At 53.2% G+C, this 16,023-nt stretch overlaps 1 protein-coding gene across 2 annotated transcripts in view; it reads right to left on the reverse strand.

Moving 5' to 3' along the window:
• Positions 1 to 366: 366 nt before the first annotated feature.
• Positions 367 to 16,023, reverse strand: part of STARD8 (StAR related lipid transfer domain containing 8) — a 33,379-nt gene continuing 17,722 nt past the window's right edge. The window contains exons 2-14 of one of the 2 annotated variants that reach the window (XM_061136350.1): positions 13,550 to 13,621; positions 11,384 to 11,465; positions 10,335 to 10,398; positions 7,544 to 8,949; positions 6,676 to 6,849; positions 5,564 to 5,723; positions 4,914 to 5,112; positions 4,303 to 4,513; positions 3,931 to 4,045; positions 3,425 to 3,649; positions 2,227 to 2,444; positions 1,950 to 2,126; positions 367 to 1,805 (exon numbers count right to left, since the gene is read on the reverse strand). In XM_061136350.1, coding sequence (XP_060992333.1) covers positions 1,688 to 1,805; positions 1,950 to 2,126; positions 2,227 to 2,444; positions 3,425 to 3,649; positions 3,931 to 4,045; positions 4,303 to 4,513; positions 4,914 to 5,112; positions 5,564 to 5,723; positions 6,676 to 6,849; positions 7,544 to 8,949; positions 10,335 to 10,391 — 3,060 coding nt within the window. In that variant the 5' untranslated portion in view covers positions 10,392 to 10,398; positions 11,384 to 11,465; positions 13,550 to 13,621 and the 3' untranslated portion in view covers positions 367 to 1,687. The remainder of the gene's footprint in view (positions 1,806 to 1,949; positions 2,127 to 2,226; positions 2,445 to 3,424; positions 3,650 to 3,930; positions 4,046 to 4,302; positions 4,514 to 4,913; positions 5,113 to 5,563; positions 5,724 to 6,675; positions 6,850 to 7,543; positions 8,950 to 10,334; positions 10,399 to 11,383; positions 11,466 to 13,549; positions 13,622 to 16,023) is intronic. The other variant, XM_061136351.1, reaches the window with a different exon arrangement.

Raw genomic sequence — 16,023 nt, forward strand, 5'->3', positions numbered from 1 at the left:
GCTGCTCAGATAGGGGACCTGGTCAAGTCAGGGGATAGGGTTTGTGGCTTCTACTGAAGCCCTGGCTTCTTGGAATCCTACCTCCCCCCAGCCCAAATCAACTCCCAATGAGAAAGACTGAGGCCTTTCCCCATTTCTCCTGTGGCCTCCCCTGGTGTCCTCTGTTAATGTTCACAACATCTGAACCTGAGGTTGAACTGAACCTGCATCGTAACTTGTCCCTTGTCACTGGCCAATCATCTCTGCAAAGACAACCACACAGATAGAGTGCATCTCTAGGAATGCTTTATTGTTGCACTGGGGAGTATCACATGGACTATGCTCTCCACCTCCCCTGTCTCATCTTAAGTGCCCTGCCCCCCGAGGCTTTCTAGACCTCTGCCCCCACCCACAAATTATGGTACACTCATGATAGAATATGTGTGTGCGTGTATATATATAGATAGATGTGTCTGTATAATATATATATATTTAACTATATGTACATAAACACATTTTTAATATTGATAAAATACTGACTGTACAGTATTTATAGGTACAAATAAAATAGATAGGTTTAAACATTACAACTGGTTGGCTGGAACCCATCCCACTCCAGTTTATTCAGCCAAAGATAACAAAGCACCAGTTGGCGTTTGGCATTTGACTTTGCACGTGAACCAACACGACTGGTAGGTAGGATAGGTCAGGTTTGGATCAAGTCCCAGTGGACTGAGATGACACTAAGCCCTTCCATCTGACAGGCTGGCTGCTTGAACCAGGGGCCAGATCTCTGCTGCAGGAAGGGGCTGTCATATCAGCCTGCTACCACAGGCAAGAAGAGCAGGAAAAGTGATGCAAATGCAGAAAGTGTCTCCTCACCACCATCTGCTTTTATTCAGCCTGTGAGGTGTCTGTTTACTCGCTAGACATGGCATTGCATAGCCAGTGGCTATATGGGACCCTAGGGAGTTGCAGATAAACTATGGGGCCCAAGTCAGGGGAGACTGGTTCATTGGTCTCTTCAGATCTGAGAAAGGAAGGTTCTCCCTACTCTCACATCCCAAGCTATCCTAAATCGTCATGTCACCTACTGGGACCCATTGTTGCCCCCTCCTTAAATCAGCCTCATAAAAATCAGCATCTTATTTATACAAATCAAACAGTTCATGGTGGGTGGGACTGCACTTTGCTCTGCCCCTGTGCCTGTCTACTCCAGTCCAATTTCTCTGCAAAAGCCAGTTCAGGATCAATGCTGGGCCCAAAGGCAAGACCAGAACCTCCTGTCCAACCTCAAAGGGACCCTAGCAGCAAACAGGATGACTTAACCTCTCGGAATAGCAGAGAGCTGGGAGCACACACTGCTCTCTGTCTCCTCAACCCACAGGCAAGAAAGCTGGGAAGACTTTAGACTGACTGGTCGCTCCATGGACCCAGAGGGCAGTAGCTGTCTTCCTGCTCTGAAAATGACTCCTTTCTCTCAGAAGAGAACACAGGTTCAGGGGTGGAGATGGAATGGAGACTGGACACTGAAATTCTATTTTCCTCCCTTGTACATATGGAGGAACTTCAGGAAGTAAGGGGGACTGCATGGCCTTGCCTCTACCCTTAGGAGCAGCATCCATCTGGGGGTTCTCTGCTCTCATCCCCCCTCACTGCCTTTGTGCCAGGTGGCCTGGGCAGTGGCATTCTGGGATCAGGCTGAGGCTCACAACTTTGTCTCAGGGCCAGCTGTCTGCAGGGTTGGGAAGGAATCCCGGATCTTTGCCACCTCCATGGCGCACAGGTGTCCAAAGACTTTGTTGTACCAGTCAGGAGAACGGCCCCTGAGGAGGTAGAAGCAGGAAGGCATGAGTTGTGGGTTCTTCCCTTGAGCCCCTGCCAGGGACAAGGAAGATAGGACTTGCCTCCTAGGATCAGGAGCATGGGGCGGGGCGGTGGGGGGTACCAGGGCTGAGGGGGCTTTGTACCTGAGGTCAGCACGGCAGATGTGAGTGAGCCGGGAGCGGCCCAGGCCACAGGGTTCCATGAGGTACTGGGACGTGAGCATCAGAGCCCGCACCCCCGACTCCGGCACAGGTTGCTCAGGATCCAGGGACTGAGACACGAGGAGGCAACCTCCACGGGGCAGGTCAGAGCGCCACATCCTGTGGGGAAGGGATGCACACATTTAGCTTCCTGGCATCGGTTTCCTCCCAACCTCCCCAGTCCCCCAAGCACAGAAGGGTGACAGTTCAAGCCCCTCACCGGAGCACCACAAAGTCGCGGCAGGGATGAGGTGCCATGCTGTCAGTGACGTAGTGGTACAGCTCCACACCCGGCATCAGGGCTTCCAACACCTGGGCCCGCAGAAGATCCTCATCCCAGAGGGCCCTCTCCCGCAGGACACGGTGTAGCACCACAGCTGGAGGGGCCGCCACTTCTGTGGATGCCTTCCACACACGCAGTGGGTGCCCGTCTGGTGCCTGTGAGCCACAAGAGTGGGGACGGGGCAGCTGTCAGGGCTGGAGAACTCCCACTCCACCCCTGGGCACCAGCCTGCCCTCACTCCAGCCCCCAACAAGGGAAGGCTGCAGGGCTACTCTGCTAACCCCAGCCAGATCCAGACAGACCGGCCCTGTGTTTCCTGTCCTCTTTCTCCTTTCCAGATTACTGCTCCTCTGCCTGCTCAAGAGCACAAAAAGATGACAGGACTCATATTCTCCAAGGCCTACTAGGCTCTACCAAGCAATTGGGCACAGTGCTTGGAATTTCTGGAACCGAAGATGGTGGTCATCCTCAATGAACTCCCCCACCTAGCGTGGAAAGTGGAGCACGTGCAAAGCAACAAAAGCTGCCACTCTTGGTGCCTTTTGCATGTACCAGGCCCTGTACAAGCCTCTTACCCTGATCCTGTGAGGGGGTTTTTACTATGACCATGGCAAACCTCGGACTTGTGGCCTTACTTATAATCAGAATTGGAGAAAGAACATGGCTCATGTAAAGAAGGACAGAGAGAAGTCACCTCCAGCCTGGGGCATGACTGGAGCCTTTGAGTGGAGGAGGGGGCATATCAAATTGGGGCTGAAAAAGGCTGGGGAAATATAATGCTTGGGGCAGGTCCATCCTGGCAGAAGAACAGCAGCGGCAAGAAGCACAAAGGTGGAAATGTAAGGAGCTTGGCATGACTGCGGTGCAGGGAGGGATGGGAGTGAGGCTCTAAAAGTATACCTGTCTGAAGCAGGCCTTCGGGAAGGTAATGCCAGCAGGTGCTCCCCAAGACAGAGCCCTGGTCTCGTTTGATTCTCACTTCCTTACGGTGCTTGCTCTGCTGCCTGCCATTCTCCATTCTCCATGCAGAAGCACAGTGAGAGGCGGGGCAGCTCCTTCCTTGGGGATCCTTGCACACAGCCTGTGCTCTGCCCCCTCCTGGTCCCATGGCCAGCCTGGGCAGCAAGGTCCTCACCTTCTTGCAAGCCAGCTCTGTGTGCTGGGGCCCCGGCATGCTCATCCAGCCCTTGAAGCGCTCAGCAGCATTGTGCAGCAGCTCCTGGATGCTCTCTTCCATATAGAGGCTCAGGCTTACACCAGCAGCCCGGGCCTGCCGCAGTTCAGCCAGGGCTGGGCCCGGAGGGCTGAGTTCAGCTGCACTGTAGGAGCCACACAGTTGCAGCACCATGTCTTGGGGCACCTGGGAGGGCATACACAGGCTGGGTTGGGGGCCATGGAGAGTGGCAGAGGGTCAGGGACTCCCAGTCCTAGAGCCTGTGGGGTCTGCCAGGTTCATTTTAAGGGAGCAGAGGTCTGGCTGCTGCAGGGTGGTAGATGAAAAACTACAGGGGAAGAGCTGAAAGTAGGAGATTGAGGCATAGGTGGTCAAGATTGTCCCTATCCTTGATTTAGGGTGCAAAGGTCAGGTATGTTGGTTCTACTGGGTCTGGGAAGTAGGCACCATGGCCTAGAGTGACTCACCTGGAAAAGTTTCTTGCAGTCACTGATCATGTGTGATAGGCCCTGGGTGGCAGCCATGTTCTCATTCAAGTCCCTAGGGCCTGGCCGGCCAACTAGGCTGCGTTTGCTCTTGATCCTGGAGGGAAGGGCCACGAAGAGAGGATGGCACAAGGGCACAAGGCAAGCTCCCCAGAAGCCTGCTTGCCAGTCCTGAACACAAAACAATCTGTTGCCCTTTTCAAGCCCCTGCTTCACAGCATCCAACCAGCCTCAGGCCCCTGAAGAGTCAGACTGACCCCTTGTGGTGGTGCCTGGGAACTACAGTGCCAGCCAACCAGGGCCAAAAAGCCAATGAGCCCCAAACCCTCCCTGCCATGCCTTGCCCTGTTTCACCTGGGTGAGGGGTTATCCTTCTTGGAGACATTGAGGTGAAAGATAGAAGGTGCCAGGCACACTGCCAAGTTACCGGCTGTCATCTGGTTCTCCTCAGCAGAGGCAATGTCACTTAGGAAATAGAGCAGGGTCTGTAGTACCTCTCGGTTCTCATCGGGGAGCAGCAAGGTGGCGGCTTGTGTGGCTGCCAACCATTGATCCTTGGGGAGGACTGTGAGGAAGGCATGACAGATGGACTTCCTTACTCCCCAAGAGCCTCTGCATTCCAGGAATGTAGAAGGCACAGCAGTCCCAAAGTGAAATTGCTAAGGGGGAAGGTGGACTCTGGGGGGGGGGTGGGCCTCTGGGTGCTAGATCAAGCCCGGGTCTAATATGAAATGTACCCTTGTGGAAGTCCCTGCCTTTCTTCAGGGCCTCAGTCTATCCTTCCATATAATGGGTTTGGGGAATAGAATGTGGTCTTTAACAACCTTACAACTTGGCATTGAAAATCTTTCACTGAGCTCATGGGCATGGCTATACTTGCCTGCACAAGGTTTATCTTAGACAAACTCTAGGATTCAGGAAGGCTGAGAACCTGGCAAGTTACTGGGGATAGGTGGGTGACTCACGCTGGTAGATCTGCAGGAAAGTGGTAGTAAGCTTGCTGGTGAAGATGGGCTCGGGCAGGTCCCGGAAATACTGTTTCAGTAAGTCAGCCACATCATAGGCAGACTGGCCCTCATAGCAGACATTGTCAGGGGAGGTCTCATTCATTTGACGCAGGTTCTGGATCCTGGACTTCACCCCAGACTTGCGGAAGATGCCCACCTGGCCCATGCAGGGGAGGGAAGGAGACTGTGAGGCCAGCCATAGACTGGGTGTCAGGAGTGTAGGCCACCCCAGAGACCCCCAAGCCTGGCAAGCTTCCTGCTAGGCAGGGTAGGAGAGAAGTGGAAAAATCGGAGAGATAGGTTTTTATAGCTTTGGGTTCAAGGAGAGAGATGGCCTTAGGGGAGATGAGTAGGAAAACAAGGTCCTAGGCTAAGGCAGGCTCCTGGTAGATGGGGGCTACTGTACTCGGGTGAGAAAAAAAGCTGGCCCAAAGCCAGGTGAAAGGGAGCTTGAGTCCATCCTTCTTTGGCCTTCATGAGTATAGGAAAAGTCTCCGCTGGGCCAGCCCGACCCAGGGGAAAGGCCAGAGTGGCTCCCCTCCCCAGTCCCTCAGCCTTGGACTTCTTTCCCATTGCCATCTCTTCTCATGATCCCTGGAAGGCCTCACCTGGTCCAGGCACTGGCTACGCAGGTAGCGCATGGCTTGCTGAATGCTCTGGGGCAGTGGCTGGCCTGTGCGCTGCACGTGAATGAGGGGCGGCACCCCAAATACCTGCTGGCCCCGGTAGTCTGGTGTCTTGTTCCTCTTCATGAACTTGGGGACTGACCTATTTAAGGGAGAGATAAAAGATCAGGAATGGGGACAGGGTAGGCCCAGACACAGCTTGGAGACTATCTCCAGTCTTGGGGACTCAGGTTGGGTAAGAAACATGCCATCTGTCCAGAGTCAACATTCATCGAGCACCCACCCTAGGCCCAGTCCTAGGGAGTCCCAGAGGAACATGGGGAGCTCTCAGTCTGGTCAAGGAGATGACTGCATTGGCAGGCAGTGACAATACACATTACACATGGCCAGAAGTGAGCCAAGAACTTAAGGAAGACCCACAAGGGAGGGGAACTGTACCTAGCAGGTCAGGGAAGGCTTCAAAGGGAAGGCAGAAATTCAGCCAGTTCTTGAGGTATAGGTAATCATTGTCCCAGAGGAGAAATGGGGAAAAGAAGACATTCCAGGCAGAGAGAAGAGCATGGCCAAAGGTAAAGAGGCAGGAACCAGACTCTACATTCAGAGAAGGGTGACTGGTCTGCTGGCCTGAATGGTGGTGTTGTTTGGGTGTGGTAGGGTAAAGACCCTGACAGATGAGGCAGGGTTGAAACGTGAAACGATCATGATGGGAAAGAAACTGGACCTTATTCTTTGACAATAGAGAGCCACAGCAGGGTTTTGTCAGGAAAATGACCACCAAAGCTGCATTTCAGGACATTCTCCTTGGTGGCAGCATGGAAATTGGGATAGAAGAGGTACCCCCTTCACCCCCTCCTCATTCATGGCACACACTCATGTAAATCCCACGTGCATCTCCCACAGACATACATAAGGCACCCGGAGTCATGCTGGCCTCTCCAGTTTCCCAGCACATCCCACCCGTCCACTGACATAGGGGCTCTGCCTGCCTGACCCACCATCTGAGGGTGACCCTCACAGGACCATGGAGTGGGGCAGGGAGGGATCTAAGACCTGGATAAGCAGCTCAGTGCCCACTCTGGCCCAGGAGGACTCACCAGACCCAGCCCTGTTTATGGGGGATGGTGTACTTCTCCATGAAAGTGGTGAGCCGCAGCAGTGAGCCCTTGTGCAGGAGGTGTATCTGGCTGGCAAACTGCCGGTTGATCTCCAGTGACTCCGAGTTGAGGCTGGGCCGGTGAGAGTTCTGAAAGCTATGCCAACGGAGCTTCCTAGTGAGGGGCGAGGGGGTAGAGAAGGCTGGAGGAGCAGGTTTCAGCAAACCTTAGGAAAAGTTGTATTCTTCTGGTCCTTTTCCTCCCCCCGCCAAAGAAAAAATATACAAAGAGATGGGACCACTGTCAGCACTGCTGCAGGGCTCCAGGGTGGAGGAAGTTTAGTCTTGATTTCCAGGGCTGCCCAGAGGCCAAGATGTTGTCAGGGAGGTGGTACAGAGATCAGGCCCATCTAGTGCCAGCAAGCAGTATGAGCCCCTCTTCCATTCAAGACTGCAGGGGAGGGGCTGCTCTGAGAAACCCAGAATAGTGAAGCTGGGGATCAGTGACCATCTCCTGCAATGCCCTTGATTTACACATGGGCTAACTAAAACCCAAAAGGAGCTATAGTTTGCACAGGCTATAGCAGAGGCAGGTCCTAAAGCTTACATTTTAGATTCCTGAGTCCCGTACTCTTTCTCTTTTTCTTCTGGGACTGGCTGCTGGCAGGCAATCACTCAGCCCCTAAGAACTTTCCCCTGCGCCTTGTGACTAAAAAATTGGCAGCAGGAAGGGGGGATATGGAAGGGGGACAAGGAAGGGAGGGGAGAACAGGGGTAAGGGAAGAGATGAGAGGAGGGGGAGGGAAAGGGAGAAGGGAGAAAGAGAGAGACAACAGAAGCCCTGCCCCACCCTTACCCTGAACTCCCACCTGCAGGGTCTGGTAAGTGAGGCCCCGACACCTGAATCTCGTCGCTCACGGGGTACTGATGTCTGGAGTCCAGTCGGGGACCCTGTAGCCTCAGCCTCGTTCATGGAGTTCCCGCTACTATCCAGCTCACTGGAGGAGGCCACAGTGTCGGAAACGTGTCCTTCTTCCACAGACAGGCTGGAGGAAGAGGTTGGTTCCCCCCCTGAATGTGTTTCCTCTTCATGATCCTGGGCAAAGCCTGGGGTCCCAGCCTCTACCTGTGCCAGGAACTCAGCCTTGGCGGGGGTCTGAGGCTGAGCCAGGACTCCAAGTTGCACATCCATGTGGCCCAGGGCTAGGGACTCCCTGAGGGCTGGAGCCTCTCCCTGGGTCCGAGCCTCACTGGTCTGGCCTTCCACTCCATCGGTGGCTATTTCTACTGTTGAAGTGGCCTCCTCCTCTATTTCCTCCTCCTCTTCTTCTTCCTTATCTCCAGGCTCCAGGTCTGGGCACATGGCCTGAGACCAGAGCTCTACCCGCTGCTGCAACCCCCACACGTGCTGAAGGATGTCATCCAGGCGAGTGTAGCTGTCCCCACCTTCCTCCTCCTCCTCTTCAGCCTCAGCCCCAGCCAGTACAGGCTCAGCTGGATACAGCTCCGGCATGTTGTCATAGATGCTGGTGTGGCTGCCTGTGGAGCCACAGGAGCCCCGGCGCCCTTCATAGCCCCAGTGCCTACCTGGCTGCCAATCTGCCAGGCGGTGTCCATCCTCAGGGCACAGGCTCTCAATGGACAAGGAGCGAGGGAATGTGCCTGGTTTGTGGTCTCTGGGCACATGCACCAGGCAATCACCCCATTGTGCCCGTTGAGGATGCTGGAACATGGCCACAGGCCAGGCCTTCTTCCAGGCCCTCTGAGTCTCAGCGTCACTGCCACTGGCTGAGGTGGCCGCCCGGTTCTTGGCCCGATAGAGGAAGCCATGGAGACTTCGGAAAGAGGAGGCTTTGGCAACCTTCTCTGAGGTCACTGAGCTGTGCTCCAGATCTGCTTGCCGGCCTCCACCCTTTTCTTTCCGCCTCAGAGACTCAAGGTGCTTGAGGAAGCGCTGGGAACGGTGCTTCTTGGTTTTGTCCTGGGGGCCCTCCTGGCCCCGAGTGGGGCTGAGGAAGGGCCAATGACTTGGGCCGGAAGAACAGCCTAGCAAGGGCAGATCTGCTGGCTCAGGTGGTAGGCTCGCAGTGACGGCAGGCAGGGAGGTGGCACTAAGTTCAGTGAGGACGCCCTCACAGCCAGAGGTCACTGGCAGGCCAGGGCTTGGTGGGGCCGACAAGTCAGAGGAACCCACGCGAGACCACTGCTTACTTTCTCGCTCAAAGGTCCAGTGGTTGCTGATGGTACAGTGCTCTTCCTCCTCTGCGTCTTCATTCTGAGAAGGGCATCACAGGGTAGGGTCACAGGTGGCCAGTCCACAAGCCCTTTCTTGGGCTCCATTCTCTGCCTCCAAACTCTTTGGGGACTTGGGGGCAAAGGGCCCTGCTCTCTGACTGAGAACACATCCTCGGAGTGGGAGGCACTCCTCGGCACTCTGGGAGTGCCGGAAGAAGCCAGGAGTCATGGAGAAAGCCTGGATGCAGGGCAGTGGTCATCTGATCAATCAAATCCCTACACATTTTACAGACAAGGAAACCTAAACAAATGAGAAGCTGCTTGCCCAAGGTCATACAATGTCACAGGAAGATCCTCTAGAGAAGGGCGTGGCAACCCACTCCAGTATTCTTGCCTGGAGAATCCCATGGACAGAGGAGCCTGGAGGGCTATAGTCCATGGGGTTGCGAAGAGTCAGACATAACTGAGGGACTAACAATTTCACTTTCAAGTGAGTGACACAGCAGGGCTGGAATCCAAGCATCCTGACATCCTGTCCTCAGCAGCCTCCCAGCGAGTCTTGAGGCTATAGTCTTATATAAGAATCCCAGAATGCCAGAGCTAAAAAGGCTATTTTACATTTTCTAGTTTTCTGCTTTGCAAAGTGGGGAAGCTGAAGACCAGAGAGGGGAGGAGGCTTGTCTAAAGTCACTGAAAAGTCAGTGCAGAGCTAGGGCTAGGAGCCCAGGGTCTCCCGTTTCCCTGGCAACTTGTTGACGGCAGGACTTTGGTGGAAAAAGCTCCAGAGAAAACCCATAAAGTCTGACCTCAGGGAAGGAAAGATTCATTTCCCCACCTTCCAGGGCTACATGCAGACCCAGAGCCATCTTAGTTTCTGCAATCCCAGACTAGCAGAGTCAGAAAGGTTTTTGGAGGGTATTAATGCTGCCCTCAATTCATTGTAGAGCTGGAGAAAATGAGGCTTAGTGTGGTAAGACTTCAAGAAGTGAGATTGGACATCCTGACTTCTACGATCTTCTAAGATCATATGGGCCATGATTTTCCATCACATTATTCTGTCTCTGCCCCCTAGTCAAGGAATTTTTGCCATCACAGAGAAGGCATGTAGGCAGATAGACCTCCCTGAGGGATGGCCATCACTAGGTCAAGTTATTAGAAAATCCAGGAGGGAGTGGTGGGCTGATAAGGCTGAGTGATGCTATGGGTCAGGGTACTTTTTCTCATACCCCAACTTTGAAATCAGGCTAGCTGAAACCCAGCAGCTTCATAAAGCCCCCTACATTCTACTCCCAGGCTGGAGCAAGGCACCGCACCAGACAGCCCAGACTCCTAGGACACTGGAACTAGTTTCAAAAGTGGTTTGTGTATGTTGTGGGTTCCCCATGGTGCCACAAGACCACAGACCCTATCCTTGCCCTAACTCACCTGCTTGCATTGAAAATGAACCTCCAGTTTCATCGAGGCACAACTGTTCAAGGTCATCAGCCTCCTGCAAGTAATACAAAGCAGGGTTCACCCAAGGGTCACAAGCCACTGAGCCTGCAGGGACTAGCCTAGACACTAGGAAGATGCCGTCTACTGCTTCACATATTCAAGACATCAAAACATCTCCCAAGTCCCTGTGTTCATGAAGGTTTCAGTGCTAGACATGATGCTGTAGAGATTATGGGCTCTTGTCTTCTAGGAACTTATAGATATGAGACAAAAAAAAAAAAAAAACAACCGCTACAGAGATGGGACACATTCAAGAACAGAATAGACAGAAGGCATAGAGGGCACACAGAGGGTGGGATGAGCAACTTCCATGAAGCAGGGGGGTGCAGTCAGAGATAAGTCTTGCTGGAGAACAGAAATGGGATTTGGATCGAGAGAGAGATAGAGACTCCTATCCCAGTCATCAACCAAAGCCTGTGACAAGGTAGAGAGGGAAATGGTCAGTAAACAGACCAGTGCATGTGTGAGGGGAGGACTGAGGCTGATAAGGTTGGTCAGAACCATGTTGCAAAAGGCCTCAGGTGTCATACTAAAAATCTTTAGACTTCTTTCTGCAGACAGTGACATATTTCAAGCAGAGGAGCACTCACTGGGAAGCTGACTCTGGTGGCTCTTGTGGGATTGGATCAGAGCAAGGAGGGGAACGCAGAGATGGAAGACAGGAAGGCCAGTTAGAAGGATGGATCCAAGAAGTCGTGGTTTGGCCTCAAAAAGTAGAGGGGGACAAATTAGAAGAATGTTTGGAGGCTCTAACTGAAGGGAAAAAAGGCCAAAGACCTTGGCTTTCTAGTGCCTGGGGGTGGGCGGTGAGGATATCACAGGCACAGAGACAGAGTGAAGAGTGAAGAGCATGAGAGCAGCAGATGAGCTTTGTTAATAGGCAGGTTACTTTGTCAGGGGGGACAAGGATGGCTTTTTTCCCATGAGGAAGCCCCAAGCCAGGCCCATGACCTCCCAGGCCTAGCCCTTAGCACCCCTACCTGCACAGGGCCCCCAAAGAGTCCTCGTCCAGAAAACCGTGGTCCTTCTTCACAGAGCCAATATCCACGGGAAACAAACCTTCTGTATGGCAGAGAAAAGCAGAGATGAGTCGAGGGAAGCAGGTTAGAAACTCAGTGCCAGGGACCCTTCAGTGAGAAGAAGGGGGCCCAGGCAGCAGGGAGGCAGGCAGGCGAGAGCTGAGGAGGAAGAGAAAGGCTGCAGTGAAGGAGGGACCCAGGGAGCTCATGGTTGGCCACAGGGGGAAGATCAAGGAGAAGACAGAAAGGTCGAGCTGGACAAGAGGACCCATCAGTCAGTGAGGCAGGTCCATGCGGGAAGCTGCTCAAGACAGGGAACCTCCTCCCTGGCCCAAGGTGAACCAGGGGGACCAGAGAAAGAAGAAGGACACTGTGCAGTCAAACAATAGCTCCCTTTCCCTTCTGCTCAGAGCAAGAGCACCTGCTCCCTAGGGTTTGAGAAGGGAAAGGGAGAGAGGAAGGAGTGAAGGAAGAGGAGAGAATACCTGCAAAATCTCACAGTTCTCTGCCTACTAGTAAAACAAGCCCATGAACTCATTTACAAATGTTAATTGAGCACTAACTTTCTGCTAGGCACTGGACACAACAGCGAATGAGACAAAAATGATCCAAGCTTTCATGGAGTTTACGCTCTCACAGGGGCAACAGATGAACAGTATGTGAGAGAAACAAACTATGCTGTTGCAAATGCTAGCAAAGACATGAGCCAGGGTGACAGGGTAAAGAGAGGCCTTACTAAGGCAGTAACTTCTGAGCTGAGCCCTGAAGAGCAAGAAGGGGCCAACTGGGCAAAGAGTCTGGGAGAAAGTCTCCAGCAGGACCAAAACTAAGGCTCCAAGGAGGGCGAGAGTCTGGTGTGAGCAAGTGGTAGAAACAAGCCCAGAGAGTAGTGAGCAAAGTGGAGAGAAGCATGTGGAAACTGGGTGATGCAGTTTTGTTGGCTGGAACAAAGCACTGCCTCTCAGTTCATTTTGGGTGTGCCATGAAGCCCACAGAGGAGTGAGTAACAGAGTGGAGTGGGGTATACTGTGGTCAGGCCTGCACTCCCTGGGTCACTCTAGCTGCTGAACATCAGAGTAGAGGACGGAGTGTAGAAAGGAGGCTGTAGCACTAGGCTGGGCGAGGTCACACTAATGTGATAGTTAAGGTGGTATGAAGTGGACTGATTCAAGATATAGTCTGGAGGGAGCAGGGTCCTGCTAACGGGTTAGATACAGGCACAAAGGAAAAGAGAACCAGAGGATGATGCTGGGATGTGGGGCTTAAGTGGTGGTGGAGCCATCAGGTGGTAACATCTGAGCTGTCAGACAGCTGAGTGAAGATACTGAATTGAGAGTTGAAGAGATAAATATGGAGTTTGGGCCTAAGGTCTGGACAGAGAGAAACTGGGGAGTCATCAGAATATACATGGTGCTCAGAAAAGGATCTCCTCATAGATAAATGTCCAGAGAGAAGAAGGGCTAGGACAGAGCCCTGGGACACTCTAACAATGAGGAGCAGTTAGAGGAAGCTGAGCCAGCGAAGGAGACTGAGAGTGGCTGCCAGAAAGCTGGGAGAAGAGGGCAGTCCAGGAGCTGGAGTGGCCATCTGCACTGAACGCTATTGAGAGATTAAGTCAGGTTTGAGAAGTGACCACTGAATTTGACCACATGTAGGTCCCTGGTGAACGTGACAAGGACTGTTTTGTTAGCGAGGTGGGAATGAAGCCAAGGTACAGGTAGGGATGTGGGAAGAATGGAAACAGCAAGTATGAACAACTCTAGAGAAAAACAGAAAAACGAAGGAAAGCAGAGAAATAAGGCCATTGGGAGGGAAGGTGAAAGCAGGGTTGCTAGAGTGCACCCTCCATGTTACGTCTACATAAGTACCGTACTTGGGAACTGTGCAGTGCAGCGGCCCTGCTTGAGACAAGGCACTTTAACATGTTGGAGACCCCAGAACTTGTGAGAGCTGATGAGCAGGCAGGAGAAAAGACAGGACAGAGGCTGTAACTATGGGAGCAGGCCAGGATAAACAGCTTCTTGTGTGGTGGGAGAAAAAAATTCTTATGGGCCCCATGTTCCAACTGAAAAATGAGGGATAAGGCAACTCTGGGGTGGGGCAAGGGGAACCACTGAGTGACCTTACCTTCAAAAAGCTGAGCATACTTAGGGAATCCTGTTGCTCGGAGCCACCTGCATGCTTTTTTGGCCTCAGCTTCTAAAACAGATGAGAGGAAGAGAGATAAGCAGAGGAAGAAGGTTAGCAGGTGCTGGCGGCAAGCCACCCTGGGTATGCACCCTTGAACCTCCAGCAGGGAGGCACCTATAGCTCTAGTGACCTGGAAATGACAACAGAAGCACGAAGGGGCTAGCACATTCACTCCATGTCACAGCTAGAATTTCCCCTCTGCTCCCCAAACCCTACTCCCTGGATGTGATGGGACACCTCTCTCATACCGTATTCTCTGCCCAAGAAAAGGACCACCACCAGCAACAACCCCAAGGGACATCTGGGGTCAAGGAATACTGCCAGGGGAAGAAAACACCATTGTGTCTTCATCCCCTCCTTCCCCCACCACCAGGGAGGCACCCGCTTCCACAGCCCAGGTCCAGCTAGGGATACAAAATGTTCAACAGCATTATTCTGTTTTCCATCATCATACCTAATATTCCCCAGCATTCTGATAACAAATCTCATTAAACACACACCATAAGCTGTATGTTAATATGCTCATTGTACATATATCCAAACAAGTTCAGAAAGGAAGGGCTCATCTACAAGTCTCACACAATAAGGCAGTAGTGCAGAGGCCAGAGTCCAAGCTCAGTGTGACTCCTGCTCAAGGTTCTGACCCCTTCTAACAAGGCAGCTCTTCCTCTCCCATCACCAAGGTCCAGGTGGGGATGCCTCCATCCCCATGGGGCTTCCCTGGACTGCTCCAGCCCTCCCCCATGGCTTGGCCTCTTTGTGGCACAACACAATGCTGACTGTCCAGCTGACAGTGCTGGCTTATGGGAGTCTTGGAGGGCAATGGTTGGGTTAGCCTCCCAACTCTGCCCTGGGAGTGCCTGGCACAGGGTGGGGTACCCCTGCTAGCCTCAGTGGAGACTTGCAGGTGGACTAAAGCCACAGTGGAGGGCCTCCTGGCCATGGCAGGCTGAGTACCTACAGCAGAACCCTGGGACTGCCCAGTTCCCCACCCATGGTACCAGGCTGGGACCATGGGAGCTGTCATTGATGTTGGGGCCACAGAGAGGCTGCTGCCTCTGCAGAGCTGTTTGGCCCATGGAGTCCTGCCCCCACATTTCTTCCACTTCCTTAGAAACTATAACCAGGAGCCTCCAAGGAGACTGGTGGGGATTTTCCAAGACAGGAAGAGCTCTCTCACCAGTGCTCTCCCACAGGGAAATCCAAGATGAGATTCTGGCAGCCAGGAATCATAAGGTAAAGGACACAAACATATTTCAGAGATGCTAGGTGGGTAGACAAGGGAAGGAAGAATGTGGGAAGGTGGAAGTTGGTTGAAAAAAGATAGGCTCCCCAAGGGTCACTAATGAGGAGTTGTTGCAGAGAAGAAAAGGCTCTGTGGCTTCTGGAGCCCCTGAGGGCTTAATGGGCCAACAGGGAAGGGGTGGGGATGAACACTCTGCGTTTCTGAAAGCGTGTGCATTGGCTGCTGCCATCCCAGTATCTGTCTCCGCAAGTAACCGTAGCCACGTTTGCTCATGTCCGTGATCCACACAGATCAGTGTGGGACCATGCACCTGGATACACTCCCCCTCAGGCGCCTCAGTCTGTACCCACACCTGCGTCTGTGTGCACACGTGTTTTACATCACCATAACCTTCTAACCTACGACAGAGATCTAAGAATCATGAGGACCTCTAAGAGGTACTGGAAAGTGTTTGCTCCCACAGAGCCCAGATAGCAGTACCTCAGCCCCTCTGGCAGGGGGCAATGCAAGACCAGAAAAGGATCTGGATGTCTAGGTCAGTGGTGATCTGGGCACACAGTGAGAACAGCCCTAAGGAACTTCACTCCAGCCCAGGCTGCATTTGACGGACACGGTTTTGCTGGTAGGACAGCTGAGTCAGTTGCCACAGCCACTTCCCTGTCTCTTACTCCTACCAGTCCCTGGGGAAAAGGACACCCCAGGCAGGGGGACCACCCTTCAGGATCAGGTCTGCATGTCAGGAACACACACTCGAAGACCACTGTAGCCCCTGGTCACTCATGGCTAGAGGCAGAACAAGGAGGAGGTGGCAGAGGAAGATGCATCAGGATGCCCTTTCTGAGCTTGGAGGAGGTGGAAGACGGCAGGAATGAAGTCCTGATCTTACACATCTGCACCTTTCACCTGAGTCACAAGGGCCCATGGGAGAGGGGAAGGCTGACCACTCCCCTAATGCTTGGCAGTAGCCCTGGCCAGGGTTGGTGGGAAGGGAACCAGCTCACTCAGGTGGGTGCCAAGACTCTTCATTCGTATGTAGAGCCCTCTGTGCTGTGCTGTGCTTAGTCGCTCAGTCTCATCCGACTCTTTGCGATCCCATGAACTGTAGTCCGCCAGGCTCCTCTGTACATGGGGATTCTCCAGGCAAGAATACTGGAGTGGGTTGCCA

The sequence above is a fragment of the Dama dama genome, chromosome X (assembly GCF_033118175.1).
Source record: "Dama dama isolate Ldn47 chromosome X, ASM3311817v1, whole genome shotgun sequence".
Classification (NCBI taxonomy): Eukaryota; Metazoa; Chordata; class Mammalia; order Artiodactyla; family Cervidae; genus Dama; species Dama dama.